Raw genomic sequence first — 15,692 nt, forward strand, 5'->3', positions numbered from 1 at the left:
AAGAGACTCACGTGAACGTCAAGCTTCGTGTATTTTCATCAAATTCGTCGGGGATAATACCTACGACAAAGCCCGGAATGATGGGGGAACTGGAATCAATGGACAAAGGTTTTGCGGACTGGGTTCTTCAATTTTGTGCCCTGAGGAGCAACTTGTAAAGTTGTCGATGCTGCTTCAACAACCTGACCATTTGCATTTATGACTCCCGGTTACATTTCTCCGCGCCGGTCACGTTGAACCACGGTCTACATGAGCAACAGTGCCAACTCAACTTAACGTCACAAATTACTTACCGTCACCCACGTATTGCGGGTATTGTTGCTACATCGGACCAACTACATTCACTCACACTGTATGCCTGACGCGGTTCTCTTATCAAGCTTGTAACTGGTAGCACTTCTAACGATTCAATCAGCGAAGATAAGGGGGTCTTGACTGACTGACTGCTTCAATTTCACCCCATTATCTGACTGATTGATAGTGTTAAATTCTCTAATATATAATTAAAGCTAACTATCGCAACATCTATAGACCCCTCTAGTTACTGAACTTTAAATAGTATTCTATTAAGGATAATAAAGCTGCTACGTAGCCAGTTCTTTAGATATTAGATCTCTTCGAGTGTATTTGGCGCTATTAAGAGCCTCTGCGATATTAGAGTTAACTTTGTTAAGCTAAAAGTCCTTTTATAATCTATTATCATTATAAAAATAGTGAGGATATTAAGCATGAGCTTGCTAAATATCGGAAAAGTATTAAAATAAGATCTTTACTATTAAATAAAATTAATAGTACTAACGTACATGATAAGTGACAGAATCCATGCATGCTTCTACGCGAGTCATGGACATAACCCATTCGGAATGGTCTGACCATCACGAAACAGGCCAGACTGTCATTTCCACCTGGTCCTAGCTCTGCAAGACTTATTAGGATAGCATTAGGCCCACAAGCCTGTGGTGATTCCATCCACTCTTTAGTACGAATAGACGCTCTTTTCTGCTCACTCACATATGCATATTCCGCTGGCCACCCTGACTAACCGTCAATAAGCGAGTGGGCCACCCAACCGCCATCGTGCCACCTACATCATCGCAATACGCATTTCTCCATCGAAAACAATGACAGTACATAACAAAGATACCCAATTAAACTTAGCGGTTCAGGCTACCTAGAAAGACCGAAATCTCAGTATTCGGGCCGCGGCAAAGATCTATAATATTAGTCGCGTTACCTTAGGCCGCAGATTAGAGGGAACGTTATCACGACGTGATAGCACACCTAACTCACGGAATTTGACGCTGCTAGAAGAGAAGAAGCTGATTGAGTATATCCTCGACCTGAACGCCAGATGTTTTCCTCCCCGTCTTCGCGGTGTTGAAGAAATGGCGAATCGATTGCTCGCTAATCGTGACGCGCCCCATGTTGGGAAACGATGGGCTTCGAACTTCGTAAAGCGACAACCAGAGTTGCGAATGCGTCGTTTTCACAAGTACGACTACAAGAGGGCCCAATGCGAAGATCCGGGCGCGATTAACGCGTGGTTCTTGCTTGTGGCGAACACAATCGCGAAGTACGGCATCGTAGACTTAGACATCTGCAACTTTAACGAGACTAGCTTTATGATGGGCCAGATCTCAACCGGCATGGTCGTGACCAGTGCCGAAAGGCGTTCAAACACGAAAATGATGTAGCCTGGCAATCGTGAATGGGTTACGGTTATTCAGGACATCAGCCCGTCGGGCTATAGCGTTCCGCCGTATATCATCGTTGCGGGCCAATATTACCTCTCTACCTGGTATACGGAATCCGGTCTCCTACACGACTAGGTCATCGCAACGTCTGAAAATAGATGGACAATAAATAAAAGAGGTCTATACTAGGCTCGGCACTTCGAACGGCATATAAGACCGCGTACAAAGGGTTAATACCGCCTCCTCGTCGTCGACGGATACAAAAGTCACTACTCTGCGGATTTCGAGATTTTTTATAAGAACAACATCGTCACCCTATGTATGCCGGCTTATTCGTCTCATCTACTCCAGCCCTTGGATATTGGATATTTTAGGCCTCTAAAAACGGCGTATAGTCGAGAAATCGAGGACAAGATACGTCGGGGTAATACGCATATTACCAAGGAGGACTTCTTCCCGGCGTTTCACAGGGCTTTTACGCAAGCGATCACGGAGAAAAACATCTAGGGAGGAATCAGAGGGGCAGGAATTATACCTTTGAGTGCAGAGAGTGTGCTCTCAAAGCTTAATATAAAGTTACGCACTCCGACGCCTCCAGGATCCCTCCCGACAACACCACCGGCATAGACTTCTCAGACACCAAACAACCCAACGGAAGCATCTTCTCAGTCAGAACTCATCAAGAATCGAATCTCCCGTTATCAAAATAGCTCACCAACTTTAATTATTAAAACTATAGAGCATCTATCTAAGGGGGCTCGTGGATTTATGCACCAGATCGCCTTATTAAGATCCGAGAACCAGATTCTTCGAGAGGAGAATAACCTACTTAGTTAACGCCGGAGAGCTAAGAAAAACCGTCTCCGATAAGGAGGAAGCCTCACTATAGCTGAGGGAGAGGACCTTTAGTCGTAAAGAGAGGCTATAGCCTAGGTAGAGGAGGAAACGCGCCGGAGTAGTGGTCGCCGACCGAGGACTGAGACGGGCCAATAACGATGTGGCGTCTATGGGAACACTAATCATAATGCGCGAACATGTCGATTCAATGAGGAAATGTCTGAGGAAGAGGACTCTGAATAGTTTGGATTGAATCCATGAGGTGGGTGTTGATATTTGCTCCTTCATGTCATGTGGTCGTGGTTGGGTGGCCCACTCGCTTGTCTGGCCCACTCGCTTGTCTGGTCCACTCGCTTATCATGTACGTTATATAATAAAGTTATATCTCGTTAAGATACTTTAGCCTTAGAGTCGGGGGTTCGACCCCCGTAATCGTGACTTGTCTTTACTAATCCTTTTTATAAAATAGTAGGTCTTACGGACCTTTTAATTAATCGAGCGGCCGGAATATCCCTTTTCCAACGAGCCTTTAACTGTTCAGACGATTCGAATAACCGGCCTCTATTATCTGACTGATTGAATCGCGAATTACCTCTCTTTTGACTGTTTGTTTGGCTGATTGAACTGATAGATCTGTTACGGTAGCTGCGCTGGTAACTGGGCTCCCCCGTGCATTCTGTTTTTAGTCCAACGAACGCCGATCATATGTGAAGCATGTAAGTGCTATTGGGTAGGTGCGATTCGTCACTCGCCGTACGCTGCATTAATGCGAGGGTAGCATGCATAGAGGCGGGGTTGGCAGAGCCTGCATCTAGCTAGGAACGAGATCCGGTAATGTGTGTTGAGTTAGTCCCCGTGGCCTTTGGCTCTATGGATCTATTGCCGTCTTTTTTTTTAAGTGCTGAAAAGTCCCAAGCTCACCCGATACATCTTTCCCACTGCACACTTACCAATCATTCTAGTTTTAAGAGATTGCGAGATTCTTAGTCTCGGTCTCTTGGAAATATCTCTTTAGGCAGCACAGCCCCACCGTAGACGGAATTACGCTTCGTACCACCTTCTATTAAGATGGTCTTCGACCTTGAAGAAGCCAAAAACCACCTCAGGGAACATGGATGGGTTCGTTTTCCGTCGGTTCTCACAGCAGAAGAGGCTACCGGCGTACTTAACCGGCTATGGAAGGCAAAGGCAGCGGCTGAAGCTCGAGGCGAGGACACATACCTGTCGTTTCTGGACCCCAACCCCAGCAACGTACGCGTATTCTACTTGCTAGAGCTGGACAAGATCTTTCGGGAGCTCATCTCGCAGTCGACTGCCATCTCCATGGTCAAAGCGGTGCTGGGCGAGAATTTTCTTATCAGCAACTTCACGGCGAATATTGCCCGGCCTGGATCGCAGAGTATGGCTCTGCATTCGGATCAGAGTATCGTCTTTCCCGATCTGTGACAGAACGTCTGGGCGCTCAACGTCATATGGTGTCTGACGGATGTCAACAAAGAGAACGGTGCAACGCAGTACATCCCTGGGTCGAATAAGTGGGTGTATCGCAAAGAGGTTCCCGAAAACGCGCCAGAGATGCTGGTTCCCTTTGAAGGCAAAGCTGGCGACATCATTGTCATGGACGGTCGAGTGTGGCACACCTCTGGCAGTAACATCACCAAAGATCAAGACCGCGCACTTCTGTTTGGCTATTACACTGCCCCATTTATGCGCCAACAGGTCAACTGGACTGCCAAGTTCCCCAAGGAAGTCCAGGACACCTGCAGCGAGGAGCTGAGGGAGTGGCTGGGCCTCAATCCCGTTGGAAACATTGGCATGACGGGCGATCTGAGATATATGGCGGTGCAGTACCCTGATGACAAGAAGAAGGCTGGCGAGGCAGTTGTAGCTGGTTAGACCTAAAAGTTCTAGCGAAGTTGCCTCTATGAAATGGTTATAATGTTGGTGGTGGCATCTATTCCAACCAATCTTCGCCTAGACAACATTTCACACGGCAGAGGGTTGCTAGGCAAAGCTGCACATGCATCTTCTGGCTAAACATCAGAAAGTCAAACAACGTCTAGCGAAGACGAAATATGTGTGAAAGATTATATAGGGAACAGAGATATGTCGCTGCCTCGAAGAATCATTTGATAATGCAGCAAACGCCGGCAGCGCTGTCAAGGCTGCCTTGGTCACACCTACCATGTTTGATTGGTTCGATCCTGGCCGACCCCTCACTCACATTTCCTCCACTGAATCCAACTTGGGCAGCATCAACTTGCCACCTTCAACAATGACAGTCGACATGGAGTTTTCAACGCCAACGTCGCATCTGTCATGTGGTCACAATGTGGGCATCGAGATGTGTGATAGAGAACGGTTATCCATTGAAAGTAGAGAATAGGTACGAGGCTCGCTCTGAAATAGGTGATGCGAGCGAGTATCCCATGGAGTGCGGATGGACAGCACTTTCGCCAAGGGTGGGGCAGAGCCAATAAGGGCTTGCAAATCTATTAAGTTAACTAATAGGGCTGCAGTACCTCTATTTCCTATAAATTTTGGGTGTGCTAGAGGTACTAGCAATCTTTGCTGATATATAACGGTATATTATAATCTAAGTAGCCCTTTCGAGTTGTCTGCCGTCGTTGCCGAGCGATGGCATTCCTAAATATCTCTTTAAAGCCTTCTTATTATTATAATAGATATAAGGTAAAGATACCTTTCTTAATTCCTTCCTATGCTGTTCTTATAAAATAGAGGTATTTTTATTTATTTATAGCCTGTCTAGGCCGTAATAGTCTTTGCCCGCCTGCTAATGGTCTAAACTATTGAATAAGCTAGGCTGCTAGTAATTGTGACATTTCCTATCAGCACACTTGGTGCTACGGTCACGTGATAAGCGTGGCCTCTGTACTTAAGACGGTCTGACCGTGACCCTCCACATAAGGGGGTCAACCTTGAAGACACACATCACCCATGACCTACCATTGACGTTCACTTGCTCTTTCGCTTTGCTCTTTCGCTTGCTCTTCTGCGCGTGCTTCTATCGCTTTGCTCATTTCGCACTCTCTTGCCCGTACCTACACAGACAGGCCACAGTCTTACCCCCTCTGTCAGAGACGGCTCTGTCAGGGAGACTGTGTCAGTAATCGTCGTTATTAATAATGGGATTCTACCTTCTGCTACCTAGGGCTGCCCTAGAGCTATAGTAGGAAGCTATTTATAACTATTACTTCTAGTAAGAAATTCTAGGTAATTAATGTGTTACGAGCTGGACAAGGCAACCAACTGTGGCACAAAGCAAAAGCTTTGACAATGATGACTCCGCATCATTTTCCCTTGTTCTGCATTATATAGCTACGCGCCCACAGTGACAAGTTGCGGCGGGCGTAACATAATCTTACGGCCTAAACAGTTGGTCCTGTCATGGCGTAGCTATATAATGCAGAACAAGGGAAAATGATGCGGAGTCATCATTATTGAAGCTTTTGCTTTATGCCACAGTTGGTTGCCTTGACTTGCTCGTAACAATTAACTACTAGCCCCCTTGACGAATAGAGTGGTTATATTAATAATAGGACCTCATTTGGTTACTTATACTAAGAGGTTAGAAGTAGGCAAATAGGAAAAAGATAAATAAGTTGAGGTACAAGTTGGGTTAATCAGAGAATCAATTGTATTGATAATTATTCTATGATATAACTAGCGGGAAAGTATAGTCTGTATATAATATATAAATATCAAATGTAATCACATGTAATCACATGTGATGCTTAAGTCCGAGCATTTATTATTAAGTTTATACGGGCATATGTGCCTGTCGGCGCTTTAATATGTATATGTAAAGCGTATTTACGTACGGGCTGTACGTGCGTACAAAGCGTTGTATCTCAGGAGATACGTACTTCAATTGAGCCTCTTATTACCATGTAACTTCTTAAACACATAACTCCTATAGTACCTATATTTATAAATATATCATTAAAATCGTGGAAAATCAATGAGTCTAGATATATTTATTAAACATATATAGCCCTTATATTCATTGAGCTATTAATATTTATTTCTTATATTATAGAGTATGTCACAGACCCGCTGTCCTAGACCCCAACCTTGAGGTTGGTGTTGAGTAACCCGGTGGCCGGGTTACGTAAGCCTGAGGCTGGATAAAACTCTGCATCCTGTATTCTGTCGCGCATGTCCAGAAACGTAGCTCCTTGAGCTACGTCTTGTCAACAGAGCCTGTACCTGCTTAGGATAGAGCCTGCCCGTAGCAATAGATTGTCTGATCCGCCTGCCCAGCATCCACCTGCCAAACAACCTGCCTGCTACCGTGACAGAGTATTAGTTTTAAGGTACTAATTAAGTATAAGTTTTAGAATTTTAGTAAATATTCTTAGTCTTATATTAACCCTATTTATCTTATAATTATACTTAACTTATTGATTACCTTAAGAACTGGAAGGTCCTTACGGACGTCTAGGCTAAAGACTTGCCGGGCAGCCTTCTTAATAGGGGTATCCCTAGCTGGGCGGCGGCGGTTACGAATAACTTTTTAGCTATTCTAGAAGATATTTAAAAGGAAGAGTACGAGAGTGTTATCCTTCTAGGTGAATTAGTTAACCTATTTCTTAGTTAGCTAGGTAGAGCAGGGCTAGGCGGGCTAGCAGCTTACTTTTTTATTTAAAATAGGGATATAGTATATTTTTACCATTTTAATTAATGCTATGATGTCTTCTAGTGTTTCTAATACCTCTATTATATCTAATACTTCTATTACTTCTATACGCAGCTATATAGTAGTTAAGGTCCACCTAGAAGACCTTATTACTACCTATAATATAGATTATACGCCCGAGCGCTATAACGTAGCTATAGTCCGGCCCCACGAACCTCCGGCTACTTAGCATAGTCCTCCGGGCCCCTTCCGGCCCTTTAACGTACCGGCCCGGGCCTAAGAGATACGGGGGCTACCGGCAAGCCCGCTTAAACTATTCCTCTAATACGTTCCGTAGAGCCTCGTAGAGCAGTAGGCCTAGTGGACGAATATAGTACCGTAAGACTGGGGATTCCCTTTATATACTTAGTTCAGACCTTATAGTTAACGAGGCTATAGTCCGATTTATAGGTCGATCTCTTAAGACGATAACGATTCTAACAAAACCTATCTTAACTAGCTATAAGATCTAGATCCTTGCCCAGTCTAGCTACTATATACGGTAGCTATGGTACGTATATAGAAAGGGCCTATACGCATTAGTCCCCCAGGCCCGGCCAGCTAGGCCAGCTGCTGGAAAGCTGGCTCTGTTAACACCAACGCAGCAAGTAATAACTACGCTTATCTCACTACTTCCAGCTACAACCTACCACGTATTTCTTAATAATCTCTTCGCCTCTATACGTCTCTTTTATACCTTATGAAATTAATAGGTTAGAGCTTTTAATATCTACCGGAAGGATGAGAGGATAAATAAGATTCTAGTTACTAAGAAAGAGACTAAAGGACAAGATTCCCTTAGGTAATAATAGTGATGATAATAAGTAAAAGAGCATAGGGACGAGTGACGTATCGTCAAGTACCCCTTTAAATGCGGGGTAATAGTGGGTATTTCGTGATCTTGGCGAAAGTGCTGTCGTTGATGATGATGATGATGTATTTAACGTCTGGTAACAAAAGGACGTGCCGGGCGCTATGCCGACATGGTCTATGCTAATCTAAACTATGTTACAGGCGGCGAAAGTGCTGTCCATCCGCACTCCATGGGATAGGCCTCGGTGATTATGTAACCGAGGTCACGTGACGGGCAGTGAGGCCACAGATGGTTGAAGCCATCACGACACTAAAAGAACTCCACCGACTCTCAACCTTGTCAGGCTACCTTATACTCCGTTGAGGAAGAACAGGGAGCTCATCGAGCCATATTTCCTAGCTGCACTATCTTGGTGCCACAGAAGCAATGTCAACCCCAGGAGGAGGGAGTCCTTCCCTTCATGGACCTGGGCTGGCGCAGTTCGTTGGATATGTCATCCCTTCCTCGGCTCTTCAAAGAACTTAATTTCATTCATGTGTGGACTTTAATTCGAGTCAGAAAACGGCACGCTCTCAGCGGCTTGCAAATACTTACAACTGAATGAGAACATGGAACCTTGCCCAGACTCTCGCTCAGCTGTAGCGATTCATTTAGAGGCTTCCTTGGTGCCGGCCTCTCTCTTTTGCGGCAATCCGAACGACAGTGACTCGTCAGAATGGGCCACACTCACTGTTAATGGCCATCGGCTTCTGATGACGGACCGAAGGACACCTACAACGAGCCCATCTGTACTTCTCCAGCGTCTCAGGACGAGACAGTGGGGGTGCCTCGTGCTCGGAATCTATGAGTCGGAAAGACACGTTGCCCACGAGATGTTCATGCTTGTAATCGAATGGCAAGGCAGTACCACAGCGACTCGTGTTGGTGCTCTAGTAGTCAATGTGGCTGATGTAGATACCTCTTCGGATGTAGGTTTGATGGACAAGGCCTGGAAATCCCCGCGGAGCCAGGTCCGTCTAATCTAAGGAGGAAGATTGAAGCTGCTTAAGTTCATGTGTAGAAGTGATCAAGAGCATTGATATAATCTTCAACCCAAATTCATTACCTGAAAGCAGGTGCCACTCCGGCCTTCTGCTTTTTGATGCGTGTATTATCTAGTATTATCCCTAAACAGCCAGCTGCTTGGCTGTCACTTCACAAACCGCACTTCGCTATGTCTGTTACGCATTGTACTTCCCTTAAAAGTCCATTATTGGACAAACCACAGTCGTCAACATTCGTCTCCCTGGCAATGCGCCATGTTTGAAAATTGGAGCAACTGGGGTGCCACAAGATCTGTGGCTTTGGGGGCTACACAAGCACGAATGGAATATGTTTGATACTATCTTGCCTTAGCGTTGGTGATAGGAACATAATAGTTACTTACGTATATGTCATCTGGTATAGATCTCTCATTGAATCTCTCGTGCCCACCCTCAAATGTACATTCACTCAAAAATTCTTGAAGACTGGAATTTCTATAAAAGGAAGGAACCGCCGACTTCATTCTCGTTCGTCTAGATGCAACACATTCTACCTCAACCACACCCAGCAAGGCAATTCTGAGACTACAGCAAAACCGCACGACCACCTTCATTCATCACCAGCCGACACACTCTCCAAGATGCACTTCAGCAACATTCTCGCACACACTGCCCTGTTCGCAGTCAGCGTATGATATCCCCTTCCTCCGTTCCAAAGCTTCGTGTACTGACTTGAACCAGGATTCTGCTTTCCCCAGTCATAACGAGGTCTTGGAGCTTCAGGCCCCTATCGATGGCTTCGATATCATCATCCCGCAGTGGGAGGTTCAGGCCGCCCCTGGAGGCGAGAAGTTGATTCTTGCCGGAACGGTCGAGCAGGTTCTCTCAGAGCTCCAGGCCATCAACCCCAATTATGCGCAAGACTTTGGCCTCGACATTGAGCTCCCTTCACCCGCCGTTCATAAGCGCAACGACTTTGACGGCGCCGCTTTCGCGTGCAACGTCACTAAGGCTATGGCTGATCAGAGGATCATCGTCAAGGGTGCCAAGTACCTCAGAGGCGTCAAGGGAAAGCCCCATCACCCTCCTGGACCTAACACTTGCGCTCGTGTCAGCTGCAGCTGGAAGTCTGCAATCTGGTGGTGTAATCATGTAAGTACACAAGAGATACCGTCTTCACAAGGCTATTGTGAGTCTGATTTTCTACAGGCACAAACCCCCCGCGATCTAGACTCTTTCGGTCTGATTGCTGACGGTGCCGACCACATCATTCAAGGCTGCCAGACCAATGGCGAGTGGATCGACGGTCAAACGTGGCACAAGGATAACTGGAGTGTCATTGTTGGCCGCGCCAACTGCTAACTCAAATTAGCCAAGGCGTCTTCCGAGGACGATACAAGGCTCGGCAATCCAGTTGGGGAAGGAAAAGGCCCGGCATTTGGCGGGACTTTAACGTTATAAGTTCATGGTAGCCGTTAGCATTTCTCCCTCAAGTTAGAAACGTGGTCCCAGCGACTGAGGTCCTGGTTTCAGTCATATATCCTTCGTCCTTTTGGTGAAGCTTTGTAAATTTGTAAATGCACTGTGATCTGGGAGCCCATTCACTTCTATAGAAGTCATCATTGTCCAACCTTCCCACGTAAAAAACTGTAAAGCAGCCTCGTCGGCCCAGAACCTCTGGATTGCGGTCCGTTAGGTAGTTTAAACCAGTTTTGTATCTGACTGTACTTCTAGGGAATAAAGGCAACACTATGCCCTGATACAGACTATATTGAGATAGACCCTTGCCCAAAGAGCAGATTTTCATCGCTCTTCAAACCTTATCCAGTTTCGTCCACATCCTGGTAGTTTCTCCGCGAAGACCAGCACTTGATCAAGTCGAGTTCTAAACAGAAAGGTTTTCTCGGCAAGATGTCGGTGTCGTCGCACCAGTCCAGTGGAGCATCCGTTTGTCTCCAATGAGGCTCTTGGACTCAATGCGGTTGGCGTCGCCTGAATCGGCATTTCAACTTGGATCGGCAGCATTGAAGTTCTAGGCCTATGAAGACTTGTAGCACTGATTTTGAGCTTCCGGGCTGAGTCGATGAAAAAAGACTGTCGTCATGAGGCTTCTGGCATGTAGTGCATGTCTCTTAATCCGCCAATCGATTCGCCCAAGGAAGCCAAGGGGGGAGCCAGGCCACCTTAGCTCATGCGAAGCGCCACCGGTTGTCACACCCGGGACTTTATCTCCTGACTTAGTGCGATCACTTCGGCGCCTACCGAGAATTTAGCGGCAACTTCATAGACGTCATTCATCTATGCATACTCTCTGGTAATTAAACAATTGGAATTGTGCGCCCGAGGTCCAGCTGCGGTTCGGCTACGTTGGCTGCAGCATTGTGAGCTCTGAGGCGGGGAAGATTGAGGCAATTCGAGCGTCATCAGTTGTCTTTTTGAGTACCTATATAAGCAAGTAGAGTGCAATGATCAATTGTAACTTTTTGGCTTTCGATCGAAGCAATAAAGGTCAGAATCAACAAATAATATCATATTAGTCGAAAGTACCCATCAAAATGAGTTATCCAGAGAAGTTTACCGGCTTCTGCACCGCAGGGCCTAGCTCGTGGAACAAGTTCACAAAACAAGCTCTCACACCGAAACCCTTTGAAGATCACGACATTGATGTGCACATCGAATGCTGCGGTGTCTGCGGGTCTGACGTCCACACTATCACTGGCGGCTGGGGCGAGTACGAGGGTCCCCTGTGCGTCGGCCACGAGGTATGTCTTGTTTCCCAGGATATTAGTTTCGGAATATGAGGTTGATGGCCATCAAGGTTGTTGGCAAGGCTGTTGCTGTGGGGAAGAACGTCAAGGAGATCAAGGTGGGCGATAGAGTTGGTGTGGGTGCCCAGGTCTGGGCATGCCTTAAGTGCGAGCAGTGCAAGAATCAGAACGAGAACTACTGCCCTCACCTGGTTGGTGAGTTCTGCTCTTGTCCTAATCAGAGATTCGGAACAGTAAGGTACTGACATCGTCGGCTAGACACATACAACGCCAAGTACGAGGATGGAAGCCAAGCACATGGCGGCTTCGCCAGTCACATTCGCGCTCACGAGTACTTTACTTTCAAGATTCCCGATGCGATAAAATCGGAGAATGCCGGCCCGCTGATGTGCGCTGGTCTCACCACATACTCACCTTTGGTTCGAGGTGGTGTCGGCCCGGGGTCAGTCGTCGCAATCGTCGGCATCGGCGGCCTCGGCCACCTTGGTCTCCAGTGGGCCAAGGCACTCGGAGCGGAAGTCTACGCCGTTACTCACTCGCCGGACAAGGCCGAAGACTGCAAAAAGCTCGGTGCGAAGGAAGTCATTGACACCAACAAGAAGGACTGGGCTAAGCCTTATGCCTTCAAGTTCGACTTCATGCTCAACTGCTCGGACATGACCAACGAGTTTGATCTGCAAACTTACCTGTCTACTCTCAAGGTCGGCGGTCATTTCCACATGGTCGGCCTGCCAGACAAGCCCCTGCCCCAGTTCCCCGCAGGCCTGTTCGCCAGCAACTCTGCCAAGATGTCTGGTAGCCATATCGGCAACAACCAGGAGATGAACGCTTTGCTGAAGTTGGCGGCCGAGAAGGGTATTGCACCTTGGGTTGAGACGATCGATATTTCCGAAGCGGGATGTAAGGAGGCTGTTGAGAGAGTGAAGGCGAACAAAGTCCATTACCGCTTCACCCTTGTCGGCCACCAGAAGGCGTTTGGTACCGCTTGAGTCTTTCTAAAGTAAGGTAGAGTTAGGAAAGTATAAATAGAGTATGTAGACATTGCCTTATTAGCAAATCCCTTTATCAGGACCTTTTCAGATGTTGAACTGGCTTGCAGTGACAATCTGCTTGGCCAGAGCAATGCTGGACGAAAGTCCCACTTGCTGGAAATTAGGTGTTGTTGAGTGAATAGTACGGCAGACTGCAAGAGGCACTCCGCCAAAACACTTTTTCTCAGTAGACTTACGGTAGCCGTACAATTAAGTACGCTAAAGTGCCCATACGTGCCCTATGTATAAATGAATATGATTACCAATCCCGTATAATATGGCAAGCAATTACTTGCGACCGGAGGCGCCGTAGATCACGTGAGGGTAGTTGACTGGGCGGTAGAAGTAGGGCCACCGGGGTCTATACCTCCTTACTAATTTCCACTGCCGATCAATTTTCTCTTTTTCCTACCTAACCCAATATTCCTTAAGAGAGGTAAGTAACCCGCCTACGCCCCCCCATTTACTTATATGCGATTGTATTTCGTTATACTATATTGTTATATTATATTCTGGCACAATAGCTTTGAGAGATAAGTGATAAAACTCTTATACAAGAGTATTAAATAGTTAATATTCATATGGAAGCAAGAATATATAAATATAGGGGTAGTTAAGCGTATATAAAAGAGGTTGATAAATGTAAAGAGAGTAACTTATATAATTAGATTACTATATGAGAAGTTGCTTGCTTAACGAATGGTCTAAGTAGGTAAAAAGATGCCCTTATATAGGCATAAGATCCTCCGACTAGAATATTTCATTGCTTATTAATTATATCATAATTAATAAGCATAACTTATACGTAAGTGAATGCGTAATCGTAATACGTAATACCTTTCAAGTAAATTCCAGCGCATTCTATTACCTTCCAGTGCCTTCTTTCGCTCACGTAAGCTTACATAACCAATCTTGCTTACGTAATAAATATCTATATTAATCTAGTTATAACTCTTATAAATTAATATGATATATAATATGCTTAACTACGTAATATAAATAATAAGGCAAATAATAAGGTAAAAGATCTACCTTTCCAACATATATTGCTTCACTTTCTGCTCTTTTTATTTCATCTATAACTAAGGATAATGATGTTACAACCCAACATGCATGACCAAGAACAGGGCCTGCCCCGCAGGCTCGCGGCGGTTATAATACACCACATATGCAGGAGATAAGGGACACTAGGCACCCTCTCACGGAACGGAAGAACTATGGTACAAGTCACGTGATGATAAGATAAGACATGAGCGGCCATGGTGGGGCCATGAGCGCTCATGCCAAGTAATGAGCGCTCATGCCGAACAATGAGCGCTCACCCGATCAGAGGAACTGATCATTGACAAGGGATATGTTCAGGACCAGGACTTGTATATAGGATGGACTCGAGCCGGACTCTAGGACAGACTTTCCATAGCTCTTCAGCAATTAACTTCGTATCAGGATTAACATCCGCTTTCAGCTACTACCTTGACAAGACTACGATTGATCACCGAAGCCTTACCTACCCTTACGATTGACAGACATAGTTTCCTTGAAACTATTCCACGACTACGATTACTGTTACCAGTTCCGCAGCCTCAACTTCTGCAAACTACCCCTACGACTAGCTGGCCGTAACACATTCCTAGGTTCTCTGCATATATCTAGTAGATAGCCGCCGCAGGCCTACAGGGCGGGCCCCCTTGGCCTTGTTATGCATGTTAGGTCGTAACATCTACTTAAAGGGTCTCCTTTCTTCCTCGGTCGCGTAGTGCACTTTTTATACTTAGGTTAAAGGGCTCGTACCTCACGTATCGGAAAATTTAATCGGTATATTATCGCGTAGGCGTAAATTACGGGCCGTAGAAAATAGATTTACTTATTGTACAGGTCGGCCGCGGTTTGTATACTCAATAGATTTAGATTTGCGGTCTTGCCATGAAGAAGTCGGTATAAGTAAAGGGTCCTTCGCTGGTCGTCAGGCGCTCGAGCCGTCCGGCCGGTCGACCGTCGAAGGCGTTACTAACGTGATAGACGCCTTCCCTCGTGAGATTCGAGAGGTCAAGGCAGCACGATTCCTCTATCCCGTTCGGTATTAGAGGGTCGTCTCTTCTGCTTTTGTGAGATGCCTTGCTGATCTACGATAGTGGAATTTAACCACTAATTAGTATTAATATCCCTATCACAGGGAAGTTGGTTCGAACCGTAGGGCCCTGGGGGTGACGAAGTATCAATATCTCTGTATTGATTGATTCTGCGTAATGTGTAAAAGGGAGATTCCAACCGTAGGTTGGTTGGGTAGTCGCAGTCTAATTGTACCACCTCGAGGTGGCCCATGCTCTTGCCCTTATCTGCGGTCGAATTGGACTTCCAATCCGACACCTTTGACTCAGATGTTTACTTTACATCAAGGTACACCAGTCTACGAAGTCATAAACTTCTCCCTGTGCCATTGATTACTCCACAACTTTTTATCCATGAATTTATACATCTGAGCACAGTACCTACATAAATACGACGGCTAGGTTTGATAACCCGGGCAGTCTTGCGTTATGAATTCTACGGCTTTAGATTATAGAAGGCGGTTGAAGATTTTCAAGGATCTTTCTGTATCATGCTGTCTCGAAAAGGGAACCCCCGAAATCTCACATCGGGTTATCTTCCTTTTGCAAACTCGAAATCATTTTGAAAGCTGTCATTGAGGTTTGCTTCGAATCACAAAACGCCCTAGTGACGTGGGTTAATACTGACAATTCATAATGAAACTCAATCCACTTAGATGTCATAGTATACATTTGAAATGTCTTGGACAAAGAGGTGGCCGCAAGATGGGGTTCAGTCC

At 45.9% G+C, this 15,692-nt stretch overlaps 3 protein-coding genes across 3 annotated transcripts; all 3 read left to right on the forward strand.

The window, feature by feature from the left end:
* Positions 1 to 3,599: 3,599 nt before the first annotated feature.
* BDP81DRAFT_466722 (phytanoyl-CoA dioxygenase family protein) lies at positions 3,600 to 4,427 on the forward strand (the record flags this gene model as incomplete). The annotated part of the gene is made up of 2 exons (XM_060594431.1): positions 3,600 to 3,954; positions 4,030 to 4,427. 2 exons carry the CDS (start codon positions 3,600 to 3,602, stop codon positions 4,425 to 4,427), a joined length of 753 nt encoding a protein of 250 aa, XP_060437493.1.
* Positions 4,428 to 9,707: 5,280 nt separating this feature from the next.
* BDP81DRAFT_401115 (uncharacterized protein) lies at positions 9,708 to 10,428 on the forward strand (the record flags this gene model as incomplete). Its single annotated transcript, XM_060588779.1, has 3 exons — positions 9,708 to 9,755; positions 9,808 to 10,218; positions 10,276 to 10,428. The coding sequence occupies 3 exons, from the start codon at positions 9,708 to 9,710 to the stop codon at positions 10,426 to 10,428; spliced, it is 612 nt and encodes a 203-aa protein (XP_060437494.1).
* Positions 10,429 to 11,581: 1,153 nt separating this feature from the next.
* Positions 11,582 to 12,944, forward strand: BDP81DRAFT_411982 (alcohol dehydrogenase GroES-like domain-containing protein). Its single transcript, XM_060589184.1, has 3 exons — positions 11,582 to 11,828; positions 11,885 to 12,029; positions 12,093 to 12,944. The coding sequence occupies exons 1-3, from the start codon at positions 11,622 to 11,624 to the stop codon at positions 12,821 to 12,823; spliced, it is 1,083 nt and encodes a 360-aa protein (XP_060437495.1). The 5' UTR covers positions 11,582 to 11,621; the 3' UTR covers positions 12,824 to 12,944.
* The last annotated feature ends 2,748 nt before the right edge of the window (positions 12,945 to 15,692 follow it).

Source organism: Colletotrichum phormii, assembly GCF_030913505.1.
Source record: "Colletotrichum phormii strain CBS 102054 chromosome Unknown BDP81scaffold_49, whole genome shotgun sequence".
Lineage (NCBI taxonomy): Eukaryota > Fungi > Ascomycota > Sordariomycetes > Glomerellales > Glomerellaceae > Colletotrichum > Colletotrichum phormii.